The sequence below is a fragment of the Megalopta genalis genome, chromosome 11 (assembly GCF_051020955.1).
Source record: "Megalopta genalis isolate 19385.01 chromosome 11, iyMegGena1_principal, whole genome shotgun sequence".
Lineage (NCBI taxonomy): Eukaryota > Metazoa > Arthropoda > Insecta > Hymenoptera > Halictidae > Megalopta > Megalopta genalis.
Window position 1 is genome coordinate 10036831 of NC_135023.1, and position 17574 is coordinate 10054404.

Below are 17574 nucleotides of genomic sequence, written 5' to 3' on the forward strand. Positions count from 1 at the left end.
TTCTTCAAATTTTTACGGAGTAAAAAAGAAATATATAGGTCAATTGTCTTACAATTAGGGACGGTTCCTTGCAGATTACTTTAGGAATCACAACAGCATCCTACCTTTTAAATATCCGCTCGTAAAATCGAGCTACTGGCTTGAAGTTACGAGTAAAGGTCGATCAACTAGCTGACTGGTAGCCGGTTCAGTCGAAGCAGCTTTTTGTGGAAGCATTTGCGGCCCTTTCGATAGTATCGTGTGAACAGCCACTTCCATTCGCAGAATCATTTGAGTTTCTGCTTTGTTCTTTGAGATTCTTGGTAATTATTCTATCATTCTCTTTCAATATATTAAGTTCATTATATATAAAATATTATGTAAAATAGTTCTGCATCCAAGTTGAAAAATGGTGTTCTCCAAATAATTGTACACGTATGAACGAAGTTGTGAACCGTATGTAACATTTTCTTTCGATCTAGACTATTTTTAGCCTTAAAAGGAACAGACCGAGTCATCCGGAGGATTTTAAGAACGACTACCAAGGCGTTCGATTGATGCAGACATCATCTTCGACCGCTGTTCAAGCCATTACATAAACCGCGAATTTACGAACTAAATTCCTGGGAAATTTGTATACAATGAACCCCTCGATCAAGCTGTCACGGGGACCACGGGGAGCCGCTTCTCCTTGGCCTTTCTTGTCCTGCAAAAATTACTTTTGTTCCAGTCGAAGCGAGCCGCCTGGTTCAATGGCATCTGGGAGAAGCATTCTTCATCTTCGATTTCTGCTTCCGTAAAAAGACTATCTTTACGCCCAATAATCGTTCTGTCTTCTTTCCTCAAGCGTCGTCGTATCTTTCAGATATTTTCGAAGTCGCATCGCCGCGTAAATCATTGTGCAAAAACAGTGATTATATGCGGAGGACTGGAATCTACGAAACTTCCGGTAAACGCGGAGAAACTAAGAGATTGCTGGAGCAAGGAGAGAGAAAAAGTGCATCGAAAGAGTCCATGCAATACCGTTTATTTCTACGAGATATTATTGCACTTCGGTAATAACAACAGATAGCTGATGATAAAAAGGAATTAATTTTTAAGGTCACTTTATTTTTCGTCATCAAAATTTTCTACGATTTAAATCAATTCGCCAAACTAATGACCTGCCCCACCCCTCGCTTTAGTTTCAGTTTTCAGCCTCCCAGGCGCTTGTAGCGGAAGTTATTCCGACCCAACTCAATTAACGCGTACTTTTTCATTCGAGCTTCTCTTTCAAACAATAAATCACCGTAAGATGAGACAGGCATTATCAGCGCGTACCGTCCCAGTCCCACTTTTCGCTGGACACGTAGTAAACATTCAGCTCGTTAAAGAAGTTTAACTTTCTTTCACCGTAGCTACGCCAGCCATGCCCGCGTGGGCGTAAAGGCCCGGTTTTACGTGATTTCGTAACGGCGAGAGACCGATTTCCAGTATCAAAAAGCGTTTCATGAAGATTCCGAAGGCCTTCGGAGTCTCTCCGTCTCTCTTTCTCTCTCTGCCTCTCTCACCCTTTCTCCTTCTTCCAGAACGCCCTTGTGTAGACGAACGGAGACCGACCACATCCAGAGACCGCTTGTGAAACATTTATGCAGAGTAACAAAGAGTGGGAAATAAAGTGTACTTTTTCTTTTTTGTTACATGAAATACCAAGCGTTTCAACGTCTCAGTCAGTCTGAACAAATATATTTAATTAAGCGTTGCACATTTCTAGGTCGTCGCATCCCCTACTCCTTTCACCAGACTTCACAAGACTAGATCCTTCAGCAGTTCACACAAACTACAACCCAAATCCTGAATGCTAAACATCTCTAACTCTAAATCTCCAACTCTACTTTCGAACTTCAAGAAATCTCCGATTATATTTTCAAACTGCAAGGACACAAAGGACAAGACGAAGATGCAAAAAATTTTACGATTCATTGTAATCAGTAGACTGCAGATTTGTGTATATTTAAAGCAAAATTTGAAGATGATCTATAAAATAATCTTTAAAGCGGAATTTTACATAAGAATCTACAGTCTACTAATAAGATCTGAAGTATCGCTACCGAATGCATCCGTTCTCCAAGAAACGTAGCGTTAGTTCGGATCTGCTAAGCATTTGTTATCTCCCGTTGCTAGCGGCGTTTCTTGCATGGGGCGCGCTAGATTCGAAACCACCGCGTGACGACGATCGGTCTGATGTACAGTGGAGGAATCTCTGTCCAAGGGAAGCAGGGTTGATGGGGCGACGTCGTCGGGCAACCTGTAACGGTGACGTCGCCGCGACGATACCTGCTCTTCGGGACTATGAGAACGAATCGCGGCTAGCAGCGGGAGCAAGAGCGGCAGCGGTTCAAGTGGGCGTAAGGGCCGGGAGAGAGAACGTCGTCCCGTGTTCCATACATGGCTATGCTATGTGGAAACCGAGAGACACAGAGAGACGGACGCACCGGCGGAGTCCCCACCGTGTGGACACGGCGGAGGCGACGTTTTCTCGGCACGAGTGCCCACCGCGTGCCTCGTGCACAGTATCAGCTAGTACCACGTCGTCGTACGGTCGTTCTTCGTCGCGTTTACAAAGGGTACCGTCGCGGCGAAGCCCCATTGAACCGCGGGTGTAACAGAGACTTCGTCCGGACGCTGGTGCGCAGCAAACCGGAAGATGCACCCGGCGAACGCGTCACTGGTGTCACCGTCTCTGTCCGTTGGTTCACGTTCGTGCCCACCGGTCCTCGTCTAAACCGGGTCCGAGAAGTTCAAGCGTCCGCGCCTATGGCCGTGTGACAACTCTCTCGGTTTGGTCAGCTCTCTCGAGCCTGCGATTGGCCCTCTCGAGCGTTGCCCGCGCGCAACACTCTACGTGGGTTGGATGCGTGAATGCCCGCGCCGCGCCTGCGTAAGTGCTACGACATACTGCGTGTGCGTGTGCCAAGCGTGAAGAGAAGCCGCAGGGGCCTAAGGGTCCACGAACACCCGGATCAGAGGTATACACATTGCCGTAGGTACGTGTGCGTCCGCAGAACTTCTCCGTTAAAGATCAATGCGTTCTTTCGTCCTTTTTAGGATTCAAAACCTCGTTCAGTTATTAAATTATCGCCATCTAATGAACCAGTATCACTGGCAAGTTATATTTTACATGGCCCTAACGAATAATAACTAGCTCAGCAAAATGTTTATACTTTTAACATTTTGAAACACCGCGTGCGACGAGAAATAGAACGTGCGTAAGAACCTCGTCATTCTAGTGGGTTGTCTTACCTAGATCGAAGCACCCACAACACTAGAGCTTCTTAATGAATTCAACGTGTTAGCCATTCATAATTTCATTCTCAGTTTTATTCCACGGTTACACGTTGTTAGCTGGCTTTGCCAAAGTTGTAAAGAATATTCGAAGGTGGTTGTATTTAGAATCGACGACCGGATCTAAGCGCGTTAAGTTTTTTCAGCGTCGTCGTTCCTCGCTGCGTCTGGCTTCTCTTTTTCGAGGATCGTTTTTAGCGTCCTACGAAGACTAAAACCAGTTTCACGTCCGGACGCGGACGTTGGCGAATCGCGACACGAAAGAAAGAAGGAATCGCTCAATCGATGATCACGCGTCTCTCTCTTAGAAAGAACGTCGTTTTCTCGTTCCAACCCGTTCCCTTCGAATTTCTATCCTGATTTCGATTGGTAAACAGGTGAGGAAACCGCGCAACATTTTCTCGATGAAAAGCGCAGCCTTGCCTCTGTGAATGCGTTTACGTCCCACGGTTTTCGCTGACAAGTTTCCGTTCCCTCGCTTTCGGTGAACGGTTCTCGCGGGACAGAAAACCTTCGGAACGGTCTGCCCGGATGAAAAACCCGGCCGATACGTTTTCTACGAATCACTTCTTGGGCTCCATCCGTTTCATCCGCTCGCGTAATGCCTTTTCGGCCTTCGCCAATCTCGCTCTCTTCTTCCCGAGCGGAGTTCGCGACTCGAATTTCACGAACTGGTCCAACGTCTTCTTCGCGGGCGCCTTGTACTTCAGCAGCTCCTCCAAGATTTCTTGCTGGTTCAGTGGGTTGAACCTGAGGGTGATCCTTCGACTAACGTTCATCACGTTCTCCACCGCCTGTTTTATGAACTCCAGAGGAATGCCCTCGGACACTTTGGCCAGGCTGGAGACGTCGATCCCGCGATCGACGCCGTGGTACCTCATCAGTAGATCTTTGTAAAACATGTACAGCGTGTTGTAGTCCGTGAGAGGAATCATTATGAACTTGTCGTGTACCCTGACGAAGGGACTTGTTGCTTTATATGGCTCCGAGGAGGTCGTGAGAAATAGGATCTGTAAAGTATCACGTGGGGGGACTTTATTGAACGCGTTTCACCGGCGATCGAGCGTACGATCGGCGTCGACGGCGATCATGCGGCGTATCGATTTCATGTAATTGCCAAACAACAATGAATAATTAATCCATACGTTGGAATCTCTACGCCAATGGTCGCACGTATCCGCCCGGAATCGTCGACACTCTAAATCCTATGTTAACTTGCTACCACCTACGTCCTGGTCGTTTGGTAGGAGGTGTTTCATTGATGACCAGGCACGGGCGATCGTTTGGGAATGAGAAAGAGGCTGGGCCCGAAGGTGGGGGTACCCAGCCCCGGCTTAATCAGGTGGTTCATTCATATTGGAGAAAGAGTCGAAACAGGAATATCGAGAATTTCATATAGTGGGCGCACTACCAGATCACCAACTTTAACATTCCTCGCCACTTTAGGAAAGGCAATGCAACATCGATCGGTTGCAACACCGGCCGCTTTCCTCGCGGACAACCGAATCGAACAATCAACGCGCTTTCGTCGAGACGAATTAATTATCCTGCATTATAGCAACGCAGTTCCCTGTCACGATCGATCGGTTGCGTTAATGTTTGAAATGGATCTAAATATGGTCGTTCATGTATAATGTTCTTCATCGAAGAACCTACCTGGTCGCCTCGCTTGATGCTTTTCACAAGCTTCAGGTAATATTTCGCGAATCTTTTCGGTTTCACGAATTGCTCCTCCGGAGGAACTTTCTTCGCCCAAACCTTCTCCGCGTCGTCGATGAAAATTACGGAAGGAGCCAGCTCACGAGCCACTTTAGAGATCATGTCTATCAATTTCCGCTCGTTCTTCTTCCCCAAGTACTTGTCCACCAACACGATCGGCGTCATATTGATTAACAATGCTCCGATCTGTGTAAAACCATAAAAGTTCAAGAATTTCGAAACGCTATCGACCGAAAGATAAAGCGAACCTCGGAGCAAATCGCGTTCACCAGGAACATCTTCCCGTGTCCAGGTAGCCCGCAGATGCATACCGATCGCACCAAAGGCGCGATTTGGTGTATCTCTTTGGAGCTCAATGGAAGAACACAGTTCTCCATCACCACTTGCTTGATCTCGCCTAATCGGTGCCGGTGGTCTCGAAACTCTCTGGCTGCCTCGTAGTTTTGATACGACAGATCTCCCAGCCAGTCCTTCAGACACGTTGTTGGGTAGTTCGTGATAATGTCCGCTTGGACCAGCTCGTTGAAACTCTCTTCCACAGTGAACTTGTCCTGCTTGCCTTTCTTTCGTCTCTCCCCTTTCCTTTTCTTCTTTCCTCCTTGAGAAACGAAATACGGTTTAAAACACGCTTAAAACACACTCGTTGAAACAATCGACTGTGAATAATCGCTGGGCTCTCTGTTACGCCTACGACAGCAGCTACGAGATCGACTCGACAATCGCGCGTCACCCAGTGACTGATTACTTCTTAATTATCGGTTAACGTGAAAGTTTTCTGTCGCGAAATCGTATCGCTGTTAGTACGATTGTCTCAACGAGTCTAACGTCTCGTTTGTTTCAAGCGCAGGGGATGGAATTAGGGAACCCACCGTGCGATCGAGGGATCTCAACTTCCCTGCCATCGGCTTTACAGTCTTTCTTCAGCGCCTGGTTCAGCCTCTTCAGCTCGAGCCTCATTAGCTCGTCGACCGCTTTCCTCATCTCTAACTGCAGCTCGTAACACAGCGCGTTCTTGATTAGATCCTCGTAAATCTTGTTTCGAGGATCGTCCGAATCGTCACGAAAACTCCAGTCCGCAATGAAGTCCTGATTCGCTGCGTCCAAAAGCCTGAACGCCTTTGTTTCCGCCATCCATGTCTCATGTTTCATCTTCTTCTTTATCGGCGTTGTCTCCGGCTGCTGAGCTTTTGGATCGGGCTTCGTCATCTTCTTCTGAGCGAGGAACTCTTGCGGAGTTAGGGTTTCTTCGGTAACAACCAGTATAGTACCGCCCAAGCTCTCCGCAGGATACGCGTCGAAATGGCCCAGTTCGTTGTACCAGACGATGAACCACTCGCGTATCTCTTCCGTGATGTCCTCCATCAGACCTGGACCTCTGATCTTCCACAGCTTACAAGAATTGGACAATCATCGTTATCAAAGAAACAATTCCTATGCACTGAACAACTACTTTCGCCCGATGATCCTGTGTCGCCTGTTCGACCCGATTAACAAACACCGGCATTTGGTCCAGCTTCCTCTGAAAGTTCTCTCTGTCCTTCACCAGGACATGGTCGGACTTGTGGCGAGGTGCTGCCGCTCCTAGTAGTTCTTCCAATCGGTACATTCTCTTCTTCAACTTCTTCCTTTTCATGTAGTTCCACCAGGCTCTCTGTATTATTCTAGCGGCTCTCTCGAACGTGTCCCTGGGAAGCTTCTTTGGAACGATCTCTCCGAATTGTAGTCTTCTTCTGTAAACGCTCATTCGCTCCACTGCAACAATGTACGACTCTCTTTATTTCGAGGCTCAGTTAGAGCCGTCCTGAACGTGTTACATGATTATTACTGACGCTCGGTTCCGGCGATTCTCGCGATCCTCGCTCTCTCGTGAGACTGTATAAGCAATATCGCTCTCCTCATGGTTTCCTCCGCGGCGCGGCGAGCTTCCCGGGCTGCTAACTCTTCCGGTGAGACTTGAAGGATCGACGGGGTCGCCGTGCTCTCTCCCCTCACTCTGCGTCTGCGGACTATCGTCGCGCTTGCTTCTGACATTATCAGACTTTCGGCTTCAGTCACCGATGCTTTATATTCCTCTGCCGGTACTAGAAGAAATCCAGTTAAATCAAAATAACGCTCTATATGTCGGTCGTTCGTTGTAACACTTGCTACAGGACGTGCATTTCAAAGCGTTCTCTATCATCTCCTCTATGCGTTTTCTACGCTGCTGGACCGAGTCCTTGCCACTCGCTGACATCGTGATCTCGACATCGTCCGGACTGTATTTTAACTGCTTCATGAAGTCGTCGGGCCACCTGAACAGATTTCAGTTCGGTTGTCATGAGAACGAAATCTGCGGTTTTTTTCTGTAAACAGCGAAGAACATCGCGAACGAGGGTGTTCAGGATTCGATGAAACGTATTGTTCTATTTACTGGTAATCCGAGAAATTCAGATCAACGATCCTTTTCTTGTAGTCGAGCATACGGCCAACCGCGCAGTCCAGAACACGTTTGATCAGGTCGCGTTTCTGCGTCTGCACCATTTGATCGTGACAGGCTATCAGTCTCTTCACCAAATTGCGATATCTACGTGGTCGGATCGATTCTTCTAACTCATGGCCGTCGATCCCGGGCGTAAATTATAAATCGTATACCTCAAATACGTGGGAAGTAGCATGTTCAAACCTTCTTCCTTCCTCCTCGTTCGCGTCCGGGCTTGTATCCTCCGATCGAGCATTAACAATTTCTCCAAGTCGTTCCTCGCGATCAGCCACAATTCATTGTAGTGATTATGCGACATCGGTCTCGGGGGCAGTCTCTTTCTCCGGGCTTCAACGGGCTGGCTTTTCGATTACCGTTGCTCTTGAATGCCTCCGTTGAGACACTGAAACACCAATTACTGATTTTGGGTGTTAAGGGAAGCTGTTTTTATCGGAGTATTCACGGATAAATTTGTAAGGTGATCGAAGGGCCGAAAGTTGGGTTATTGAAAGCGGATGGTGATGGTGAGGTGACAAGACTGAATCGGACAATGTTCAGTTAACAACTTGTTGCTTCTATTCGTGTTCGGTCTGCAATCGTCGCAAGAACGTAGAAACTACTAATCCAGACGTTTAGAATGTTTGGCAACCGATGTTATCCTTGTTTATGATCAATCTGTAAAGCCAATGAATCATTTTAGGATGCTGTGGACTTCACGATGTTCGCTGATCTTGGTGTTGACAACGCTGGCGTCATGCACAGACGCATCGAAGGGGTCGATAGAAGACGAGAGAACGATCGACGAGGCGACGACGAGCATCCCGACGGTTACGATGGTCCCGGACGAGACCGAGGCGGCACCGGTGAATAATTCGTCAAACGCTGTAAAAAGTCCGGTCGAGGAGAATGTTAAAGACTCGTCCCACGCGTCTTTGCCCTCGTCTTCGCCTTCGCCTTCGCCATCGCCCGACACTGTTTGGGAGTGTCCAAATATTACAAAAACGGGCGTCGAGTGTTCCTGCGACTTTCCACACACGCTCCGATGCACCGGCGATAGAACCACGCTGCAGGTAATTTTCACGCGTGGTACACTTCATCCTGAACGTATGCACACGGTGACTCATGGGGCTCCTTTAAATGAAATTAACGACCACGCCTGGATTGTACTGGGTGTATCGAGAAAGGAGACCTTAAAACCGGATCATCGTTTCTGCTTCTCCTAGATTAGTAGCAAGTATTTCTTCGGATCGCAATGGACACGCTGGACACTTCACGATGTATAGAAAGGCTTTCCGAAGTTTTCTGAAAATACGCATTGTTACTTGTGGAAGACATTGTGGAAGTCGCGAAAAATATTTTCCAGAATATACTGCAATCGATATTGGTTGATATTACCGGTCGCTTGCAGATAAGTTTCATCGCGCGTTTTGTCTTAGAATATGATTATTTTGCCACGGTATCGAGGTCAGCGATTTTTTAGTCACCCGCCAGGCGGGTGTGGGCGTATAGACCGCCGATGAAATACAAGTCGTTCGTATTATCAGAGAGACCATTGTGCGGAGCCCGTTTTTCTCCTCTCCTGTATACGCTGGCTGGTTTGCATCGAATGTCCCGTTACCAATTACTCGGACGAATATCCTTCCTTGCGATACCACCGCGAATCGAATGATCCCCGTTATGCAATCCGGTATAACTAATTAATCTTGGAATTAGCGGGGAACCTAGACGATCCGTTGGCAACGCGAGCCATCCGCAATGCACGCGAGCTAGGATAATCGATGAAAGGTAGATTGACCAAAACTGTTTCGTTGCAGACTATCAGCAAACACTTGAGATCTAGTCGCCCAGGAACCATTTCGCTCCTCGATGTGACTGTCTCGGGCATCTCCTTGTTACCAGCACGCTTTCTCGAAGGCGTCGCTCTTCATGGCTTGGTAGTTTCCACAGGAGAACTAAGACGCGTTCACGAGAACGCGTTCACAGCGTTGGCAAGACCTCTTCAGGCCCTTGGAATTCCCAACAATCTCTTGGACTCTGTGCCCACAGTTGCCTTGTCACACCTTGTTGGTCTGGAACGACTGGATTTGTCGCAGAACAAACTGAAAACCCTAGAAGCGGACTCTTTCAAGGTAACGCTATACTCGATAGACTATATAGTCAAATTTGTGAACTTACCTACAATTTATTTTACGCCGTCTTTGAACTCCAGGGGGTATCAAATCTAACGTACTTGGACTTATGCGACAATCTGTTATCTCAACTATCGCCGCAAGCTTTTGCCTCGTTACCCTCACTGCGCTCCTTGAGGATGAGAGGCAACCGCTTGAGTGTGTCAGCGTTGTCAGCTCTCAGGGGCCTCAAGATCTTGGAGGAACTCGACTTGTCGAACAATCTGTTGCTAGGTCCGATGGGTCCAAATTTTCTGCCCAAAATGCCACGTCTGCGGTCTCTGACTGTGTCGGAAAACGAGCTGTTTAACATCACGCAAGGAGCACTGACAGGATTGAGAAACCTGAGCTACCTCAGCCTGAACCATAATCAGGTATCCTAGAAATTATTCTCTCTTCGTTATACCAATGTTAAAATTATTATTCTTATTTGTAGATCGATGTGCTGGAGGACGACTCATTCAAGTATCTATCGACTCTTACCAGGCTCGACCTGGCGAACAATCGCATCGTCGCGGTATCCAGCGCCTCTCTGGCTCACTTGGAGAAATTAACAACCCTGGACCTGACCCACAACTTTCTTAGATCATTGACCGCAGATTTAGTAGTACCCCTGAAGAGCCTGCAAGATCTTCGCCTCGACGACAATGATATCACTATGGTAGCCAGCGACGTGCCCACGTCCAAGCTCCGATTGAAAAAGCTCTCGTTAGCTGACAATCCTTTAAACTGCGACTGTACGCTCTTAGAATTTGCCAACTGGTTGAGCAACTCTAGTTTAAACGAGGAAGATAAATCCTCCGCGGTTTGTGCCACGCCTCCAGCTTTGGAGAACGGTATCCTGACGCAGGTATCTCCTGGTAGTTTATTATGCGGCGATCCAACGCCGCCTATCACTACCAGAGAGCCTTCTACCGGAACTCAATTAATGCTGAAGGAGTTCCACTACGACAGATCGACCGGCGTGAATCTTCTGTGGCACGTGGAGATGTGTACCGAGCGATACACCTGCGATACCTTGATCGTCTATGAAACTATAGGCGACAGCGAAGTCCAGACTGTCTCCAGTTCCCTTCATTGTGATTCCCGTATGATGAGGGACCCCTGCTCGCTGCCGGTGGCTATTCCAGCTTCCCTGAATCTGCAACCAGGTCACAAGTATCGCTACTGCGTTGTGATCCTCGTACCAGGCAACTACGACGAGGTGTCCTTGGGCCTAGGCTGCAGTGACGTGCTCACGCTCGAGGAAACCAAACGTGACGTACAGAAAGATCAAGAGACACCCGCTATAGAGTCCACTGATACCAAAATAACTGGAGTTCACGTGAATGTATCAGATCAAGGGTTCCTTCATGTGGATGTTAGCCTCTCAACTCCAAACAAATTCAGTCTACCCGAATGCGAATTGTCTATCGTTGTTTTCGACGCAGAATCTGCAGTTCGCAAGCAGAAGCTGAACTGCAGCTTAACGTTCGTGACCCTAGAGGTTCTACTGCCTGGTCGCTACAAAGTTTGTGCCAGTCTTGACGAAATGGACGAGGAAGACATTATTGGAAACTTCATGGACGATCGGGACCGGCTTCATTGCGTCGAAGTGCAAGGATTTAAGCAAAACACCGAGATCATTGTTTTGGTGATCATTGGGGCTGGCTGCGCTCTTTTGGTAGCGCTCGTATTACTTGCCAGAAGCGTTGTGAAGAGGGTGAGACATCCCAGGATACAGACACAATGTTTCCTACCCGCTCAGGAGTTTGAGATCACTCATAAAGCGCATTACATCAAATTGTTAGCCACGACGAAAGTCTGATTGAATTGTTTCAATCAGCAGCTTTTCGTTCGTAGAATGAACTATAGTGTTGTACAATGGCTTTCTGCGTCATGAAGTGGTAGTTGATATTTAATTGAGACACCGATAGCTTTGTAAATAATACAGCTTATTTTTGTTGACAAAACTTAATGTTCTCAAGACAAGGCAATAGTCTAGGTAGGAGTGAATGGTGTGCCTGATTATATTGCGAGGGATTGTCCCCATGAGCTACTAGTCACAGAGCTGATAATTCCAAGTAGAAGTATCAGCAGATTCTAGTATAAAGACGAATGTAATAGAATTAAGATACGTTCTATATGGAATTATTTTGCGAGAAGTTGATAGAAAAAAACGGGTGGATTATTATATGAAGTGTTCATTTTCCACACCGCCGTTATAATTTCTTTGCGAAAGAGAAGACAATGTGTCGATTTTATTGTATTATTTAATTAAAGTATAATTGTTGAATAATAAAATTTCCGGGTGCCAGATATGCGTCCACCATTAACAAAAAGTGCGCTTCGATCAGTGAAGGAGTTATTTTTATAATGTTTTAGATACTGTATAAAGTTAGAAAACCTTTACTAATACATTAAGGAACTTGGCTTATATATTTTTACATTTTATGTAAGTATTTTGTTATAAGCCTGTAAATATTTTAATTAATGTTCGTCTTTATTACTCCCGCTCTAATGAATATTCCTTATTTTACTATACTATTAATACTAGAATTATTCGTGTACAAAGTTTTTTAAAAATCGCAGCGTATAAAAATAACTAACAACTTCGATAAAATATATAGTGGTGGTTGTTACAAGCTTGAATATGTGGACCATCGAGTTTTATTTCCATCATAGTTGAATATACTATTATTGTTGAATTCTTGTCATAGGCAACCGGAATTTGAATGGTGTTCAAAGAATGATACGTAGATTAAATATTGTACATTTATGGTTTTTTACATAGATTTATAAGTTACTAAACGATATTTCTTATTATCTAATCGCAGCTTGTTTACGCCAGATCATGTTCAGACTTCTAATACAGTAGATAACAATTCGTTTCACAAGATGACGATTGTATCGTAATCTCTAGCCATTACTAATGGCCCCTTAGCCAATAGTCAGCTGACGTCCACGTGGTTTCCACTTCCTCAATCAAATCTTGAATTGCGTGTGCAATTGTTATTTCCGTTTATTGTTTCTAAGTATGTTTCTCCTTATTTATTAATTTCAATGTTTTATGATACAATGTTGCTTTACATTAGTTTTTCTTCTGCTGCTATTAGATAACCATCATTGCTAATTGTAGTTTAATGACTTCAATACCCAGGATGGATAAGAGCCAAAAGCTCGAACTGCTGCGAAACGCAATTCAATCTTATCCTGATTTCCCTAAACCAGGTGTTGAGTTTCGGTAAGTAGTCTATTCACATCTATTTATGATGGTTATATTTAAGAAGTCAATTATTTAAAAAGTTAATTATTTTCAGAGATATATTCGGCGCATTCCGCGATGTGGTAGCATTGAGAGCAATGAAAGACTTGATAGTGGAACATGTTTTATTCCTTGAAATTGATTTAGTTGTAGGATTGGATTCCAGGGGTTTCCTCTTCGGTCCGATGATTTCTCTGGAATTAGGGAAACCTTTCATACCAATTCGAAAGAAGGGCAAACTTCCTGGAAAAGTTATAGAAAAAGATTACAGTCTTGAATACTCAGAGGTCAGGAGATCAAATTTGAGTTATTGCTTCTTTATTCTTAATGCTGCACATAAATTGCTTACACATTTTCTTTGTACAGGAAACAATAGCGATTCAAGTGGAAAGTATACCCAAAGGAGCACGTGTACTAATTGTCGATGACTTACTAGCAACAGGAGGTGAGGAGTCTACTTATAAAGATGTTCATTTCTCAAAATATACAGGGTGCAGCATTTAAAACTGGTCACCTGAATAACTCGTTTGTCTTTAACAATAAAAAGAAAGTTCTAGGCAAAAGTTGCTTGGCTTCAGATAAAAATTACAGCTCTTTTTACATAGAATAAGACCCTAGAATAAAAAGTATACTATTCTATTTGAAAAAATAGGTTTGACCTTTATATGTCTTCTATTCCTCTAATCATTGCAAAATTATTGTCACCATGTGCTCCTTGTCACTAAGCAACTTCATTTCTATTGTTAAAGACAAACAAGTTATTAGGTGAGCTGTTTTAAATTCCTCACCCTCTATAGTGGTTCAGAAAAATATTTGTATACCCAGTTTTTTGAATGCAACACAGTGTTGAAGAACTAGTACAGAAAATTGAAAATTAAACCACTATAAAATATACATTACATGAATGTGAAATTACATCTTAAAAAACTGAATCTACAAATGTTTACTCAATCTGGTATGTTTCAATGATGTGATTGCAGGCACTATGAATGCTGCTATAGAATTATTAGAATCATTGGGAGCCAACGTGGTCGAATGTTTAGTAATAATTGAGTTAAATAGGCTAAAAGGAAAGGAGAAACTCAATGTACCTGTTCATTCGTTTATTCAATATGAATAACCTTCTTGAGGTAATGTGAGAAACACACACAATCTAAAATTAAAAAATGCTGCAATGTACATCTTACAGCAAGTCATGCTATTCTTATAGCTAAGTTAAGATTATTATAAATACAAAATTCGATACTTTTGTACATTTATATAAAAACGTGAGACAATTTTAATCCCTTGTACAGAGATTCTTTAATAGTATTTACAAATTATAAATATTATAAAAGATTGTTCAATAAATCTATACAATCATTTATACGATCAATATCATATATTTTTATACTTCATTCCATTTCAGATACTATGCTCTGATGATGCTTTTCATATTGTAATAGAATTCAGAAAAGACATCAAGTATTTCCCATTCTTGATTTTTGTGATCTTAAAGAGTTTAAAAGGCTATATACTTCGTACTCCAATTTGTCCACGTCTTGTTGCAATTGTTCGTAACGTTTCGATTTGTTGTTTCTAGAATCTAAAATATCCTCGTCACTCGAAATTGTTGCTATATCTAGTTTTGGAATATTATTATACTGCATTTCTGGTTTGCTTATGTATGCTGTACTTCCGGATATCCAATCGATATCGGAAAGTTTTTCTTTGATGCACCTTTCTACTTCTAAAAAGTATAAAGTCATTTTATATTTTAGAAGTAATAACTAATAGTTGTTGCAGTAATTTACCGGTAAGTCTTGCTTGATTAATCTGTTCCATAAATGCTTCTGCTTCTTGCTTCAATCTCTTCTGTTCGGAAATTTCTATAGCTTTACGATTATGTTCCCATGCAATTTGTTCTTGTTGTTTTATTTTTTCCAACTCCAATACAGACACTTCATCAGTCAAGAATTTTGGAAATTCATGTAACATGAGTGGCAAATATGGTCCATTGGAGGGTAATGTAATTAATTCATTCCTGTAAACAATCAAACAATCTTTACATGATATATAAGATGGTAATAATTTGCTCTTACCTGAGATAACGACTAGGATGTGTTCTCAAGGGTATATGTTTATCAAGTCTATGAACAAGTTTGAGCATCTCTTTTGCATTAATATGGCCTTGTGTGGTATAGTACCGCTTAAAATGTTCTGGAGTGTGTAATGAAGAAATTATGATTTCCCGTGAACAAATGCTGTACGCGACCACACTCATCAAAAAAAGCGATGGCTTTTTATAAGATATCAAATGATCCCATAGAATCAACCACTCAGAACGAGAGAAAACCTCGCTCATCGCAGTCATTAAAAGTGGCCACGCGTATTCGCTGGACGTTACGCCTCTTTCGCAAAATATATTCAACAAAGAAGGATCAGCTTGTAGAAGGATATTTTCTATTATGCCTAACACATTTAAAGGTGGTAGAGGATGATATTCAAACCATTTTTGACAATAATTTAATAATATACTGATAATGAATTCAAATCCAAGGAGGGGATCTTTCTGTAATAACAACAAACAAATTGTAATCTAAGATATAAATAATATTATTTGTACCATTGCATAACGAGCTTTGTTACCTGGGAGACCATAAGAAATGGAAAAACAAGCTTTGGTAAGAATGAGCACTGAGATAGTAAAGGGCACCATTGTATCAAACAATTCATTGTTGTCGTCAACAGTATCTGTTTGCTTCTGTTTGCTAATGAATAATTTTTTAAAAATTTCGGCGAATAATGTACATTTGCAGCTTCGTTAGCTAAGGTACAATATGCGCTTCTGTTGCCTGGTAATTCTAAAATAGTGGACCATATTAGAAGTCGATACTTTTCTGGGTACTCCCCGAATTCTTTCAAAATTGGTATCAATCTTTCTAAACGCAATTCTTGTTTCATAAGTTGCCTGACACATTGCAAGTGATCTGGTATACCATGCGCAATTGGTCTGCATGGTTCCTTTAACTTTTTCATGGGCTTACATTTTTCTGAGACTAATTTCCCAGTCATGATCAATTTTAAGCATCCTTCTAGTTCTATTATTGCTATATATCTGCCATCTGCAGAAACTACAATCTTTTTTATAGGCTTGTTAGACTGCAGAGTATGAACTAAACAAGATCGCGTCAGATCAAAAAAATAAAGTGTGCAATTCGTTGAAATGCATGCCAGTACATTGTTTGCTCCGCCATCCAAAGGTGATGGCACAAGTGACATTTGCTTCACTCCAATAATACTATCTGGCAAAAGTAAAGTCTTGAGTAAATTCCATTCACATGTGTTCAGAATAATAATCTTATTTCGAGCACCAATCATGACCATTGCTCTCCCATTTTGTGTGAAAATGAAATTCTTAATGTTTTTAATACCAAATGTTTTTGCATTTATTTTAACATCATTTTCCAATTCTTTAAAATTCCATGCTTGTAGGGTATCATTGTAGTACAATACAACAACGTGCCCTAAGTTTGAGAAGCTTGCTTTCTTTATTATAACATTCTTTGTATTAACTCTTAATTGTTGAGCCTTGCTACAAGAACGCAAGCACCATATTATAACTTCTTTACGAGAACAAGTTAAACAATATTGTTTGTAAAAAGAAATATGCGCAGGTGGTAATTTGTGAGCAATCAATAAACAAAATTGTGTAACGTTTGTATTCACTCTCACAATTTTTATGTCAGCTGTAGTAAGGCCGATTAATATCTCAAATTTATTTATAGGATTAAATGCCACTAATGTTGCTTGTCCAATGTTACCTAATTTTTGATAAGAAGGTGTATTACTTAGGTCGATATAATATAAGTATCCTGCTGTATCTATTGCAACAAGATACTCTACATGGCAATCGAATGCCATGTGCACAAAGTTTATTCTGCCAGAACACTGGGTTCTATGAACAGTTTCCGTTTCGAGCTCATAAGCATCATCAATTTTTCGCAAATTCTGCCAGTTCTTCTTATACATTTTTTTAATTTGTACAAAACAAACTAATTTTATTTCAGTATACTTCTCACGTATTTGGCAATTGCAGATTACATTCAGGTTATGCTTACATTTGAAAACGTCAAACACATTGTTTACGCCATTCAAACTTTCTTTACATATATGTATTGCGGAAAACAAGTAATTAATCGGAATTAAGAATGAAGTAAAAATGATTATTAAGAAACTATTTTAATCGTTTATTACCATCTAAAATTTGTGCATTTTTAATATTATTTAAACGAGTGAGAATGATTCGTACCATTTCTACCAATTTATCCTAAAATGCTACTAATCCCACGAAGGATAATTCACTCGTTAGTGGCGCCTCTTGTGGAAAAATCAGGAAGATTCTTTCAGTGCCCGATTTGCCTGTACTAATTGGCGCTATACGGACACCGAAAGAAACTTCATAATTTTGCTACAAGCAGCATCGCAAACGAAGCAAATGAATCTTGCCGAATTTTATGTTGTACCTTATGGCAAAACTGGTAAGAATTATTTACACATATACATTCGAATAAAAATTAGATTTCAATGTTTTCTCGTTAAGATTTTTTTAATTTTGGAGGATTCAAATTAAAGATGGAAGAGTGACTTTTATAGCATGCCATTTGTAATTTGAAAATAATTATTAAGCAACATAACGTCAG

At 42.5% G+C, this 17574-nt stretch overlaps 4 protein-coding genes across 7 annotated transcripts; 2 read left to right on the forward strand and 2 right to left on the reverse strand.

The window, feature by feature from the left end:
- The first annotated feature begins 96 nt into the window (after positions 1 to 96).
- Positions 97 to 12279, forward strand: Lrt (Leucine-rich tendon-specific protein). Of its 3 annotated transcripts, none has more exons than XM_076525049.1 (6): positions 97 to 302; positions 462 to 3005; positions 8181 to 8550; positions 9295 to 9609; positions 9690 to 10022; positions 10085 to 12279. In XM_076525049.1, the coding sequence occupies exons 2-6, from the start codon at positions 2881 to 2883 to the stop codon at positions 11453 to 11455; spliced, it is 2514 nt and encodes an 837-aa protein (XP_076381164.1). In that variant the 5' UTR covers positions 97 to 302; positions 462 to 2880; the 3' UTR covers positions 11456 to 12279. The 3 variants fall into 3 exon arrangements, with proteins under 3 accessions (XP_076381164.1, XP_033336406.1, XP_033336405.1); XM_033480515.2 differs by having other exon boundaries at positions 462 to 2987; XM_033480514.2 differs by lacking the exon at positions 97 to 302 and having other exon boundaries at positions 329 to 3005.
- On the reverse strand, positions 3322 to 8209 carry LOC117226310 (IQ and AAA domain-containing protein 1-like). The gene is made up of 9 exons (XM_033480522.2): positions 7654 to 8209; positions 7433 to 7585; positions 7180 to 7313; positions 6852 to 7103; positions 6473 to 6774; positions 5892 to 6411; positions 5271 to 5620; positions 4960 to 5208; positions 3322 to 4313 (listed from the first exon to the last, which is right to left on the reverse strand). The coding sequence occupies exons 1-9, from the start codon at positions 7797 to 7799 to the stop codon at positions 3867 to 3869; spliced, it is 2553 nt and encodes an 850-aa protein (XP_033336413.2). The 5' UTR covers positions 7800 to 8209; the 3' UTR covers positions 3322 to 3866.
- A 267-nt stretch (positions 12280 to 12546) lies between the features above and the next one.
- Aprt (adenine phosphoribosyltransferase) lies at positions 12547 to 14267 on the forward strand. 2 transcript variants are annotated; one of them, XM_033480520.2, is made up of 5 exons: positions 12547 to 12662; positions 12744 to 12871; positions 12948 to 13179; positions 13259 to 13337; positions 13873 to 14267. In XM_033480520.2, the coding sequence occupies exons 2-5, from the start codon at positions 12771 to 12773 to the stop codon at positions 14010 to 14012; spliced, it is 552 nt and encodes a 183-aa protein (XP_033336411.1). In that variant the 5' UTR covers positions 12547 to 12662; positions 12744 to 12770; the 3' UTR covers positions 14013 to 14267. The 2 variants fall into 2 exon arrangements, with proteins under 2 accessions (XP_033336411.1, XP_033336412.1); XM_033480521.2 differs by having other exon boundaries at positions 12566 to 12662; positions 12767 to 12871.
- Positions 13981 to 17240, reverse strand: LOC117226306 (TBC1 domain family member 31). The gene is made up of 4 exons (XM_033480516.2): positions 15521 to 17240; positions 14974 to 15443; positions 14686 to 14915; positions 13981 to 14621 (listed from the first exon to the last, which is right to left on the reverse strand). The coding sequence occupies exons 1-4, from the start codon at positions 16901 to 16903 to the stop codon at positions 14353 to 14355; spliced, it is 2352 nt and encodes a 783-aa protein (XP_033336407.2). The 5' UTR covers positions 16904 to 17240; the 3' UTR covers positions 13981 to 14352.
- Between the last annotated feature and the right edge of the window lie 334 nt (positions 17241 to 17574).

What these genes read in the sequence shown, in the direction of transcription:
- Aprt (XM_033480520.2), top strand. Translation starts at nt 12,771, where the DNA reads ATGACTTCAATACCCAGGATGGATAAGAGCCAAAAGCTCGAACTGCTG. An exon ending in ACAGTCTTGAATACTCAGAG is followed by an intron (nt 13,180 to 13,258) that starts GTCAGGAGATCA and finishes TTCTTTGTACAG; the next exon opens with GAAACAATAGCGATTCAAGT. An exon ending in TGACTTACTAGCAACAGGAG is followed by an intron (nt 13,338 to 13,872) that starts GTGAGGAGTCTA and finishes ATGTGATTGCAG; the next exon opens with GCACTATGAATGCTGCTATA.
- LOC117226306 (XM_033480516.2), bottom strand. Translation starts at nt 16,903, where the DNA reads ATGTATAAGAAGAACTGGCAGAATTTGCGAAAAATTGATGATGCTTAT. An exon ending in CATCCTAGTCGTTATCTCAG is followed by an intron (nt 14,916 to 14,973) that starts GTAAGAGCAAAT and finishes GATTGTTTACAG; the next exon opens with GAATGAATTAATTACATTAC. An exon ending in TAATCAAGCAAGACTTACCG is followed by an intron (nt 14,622 to 14,685) that starts GTAAATTACTGC and finishes TATACTTTTTAG; the next exon opens with AAGTAGAAAGGTGCATCAAA.
- LOC117226310 (XM_033480522.2), bottom strand. Translation starts at nt 7,799, where the DNA reads ATGTCGCATAATCACTACAATGAATTGTGGCTGATCGCGAGGAACGAC. An exon ending in CTACTTCCCACGTATTTGAG is followed by an intron (nt 7,586 to 7,653) that starts GTATACGATTTA and finishes CCGACCACGTAG; the next exon opens with ATATCGCAATTTGGTGAAGA. An exon ending in TGAACGCGATTTGCTCCGAG is followed by an intron (nt 5,209 to 5,270) that starts GTTCGCTTTATC and finishes GGTTTTACACAG; the next exon opens with ATCGGAGCATTGTTAATCAA.
- Lrt (XM_076525049.1), top strand. Translation starts at nt 2,881, where the DNA reads ATGCCCGCGCCGCGCCTGCGTAAGTGCTACGACATACTGCGTGTGCGT. An exon ending in AGGTATACACATTGCCGTAG is followed by an intron (nt 3,006 to 8,180) that starts GTACGTGTGCGT and finishes GAATCATTTTAG; the next exon opens with GATGCTGTGGACTTCACGAT. An exon ending in GCGATAGAACCACGCTGCAG is followed by an intron (nt 8,551 to 9,294) that starts GTAATTTTCACG and finishes GTTTCGTTGCAG; the next exon opens with ACTATCAGCAAACACTTGAG.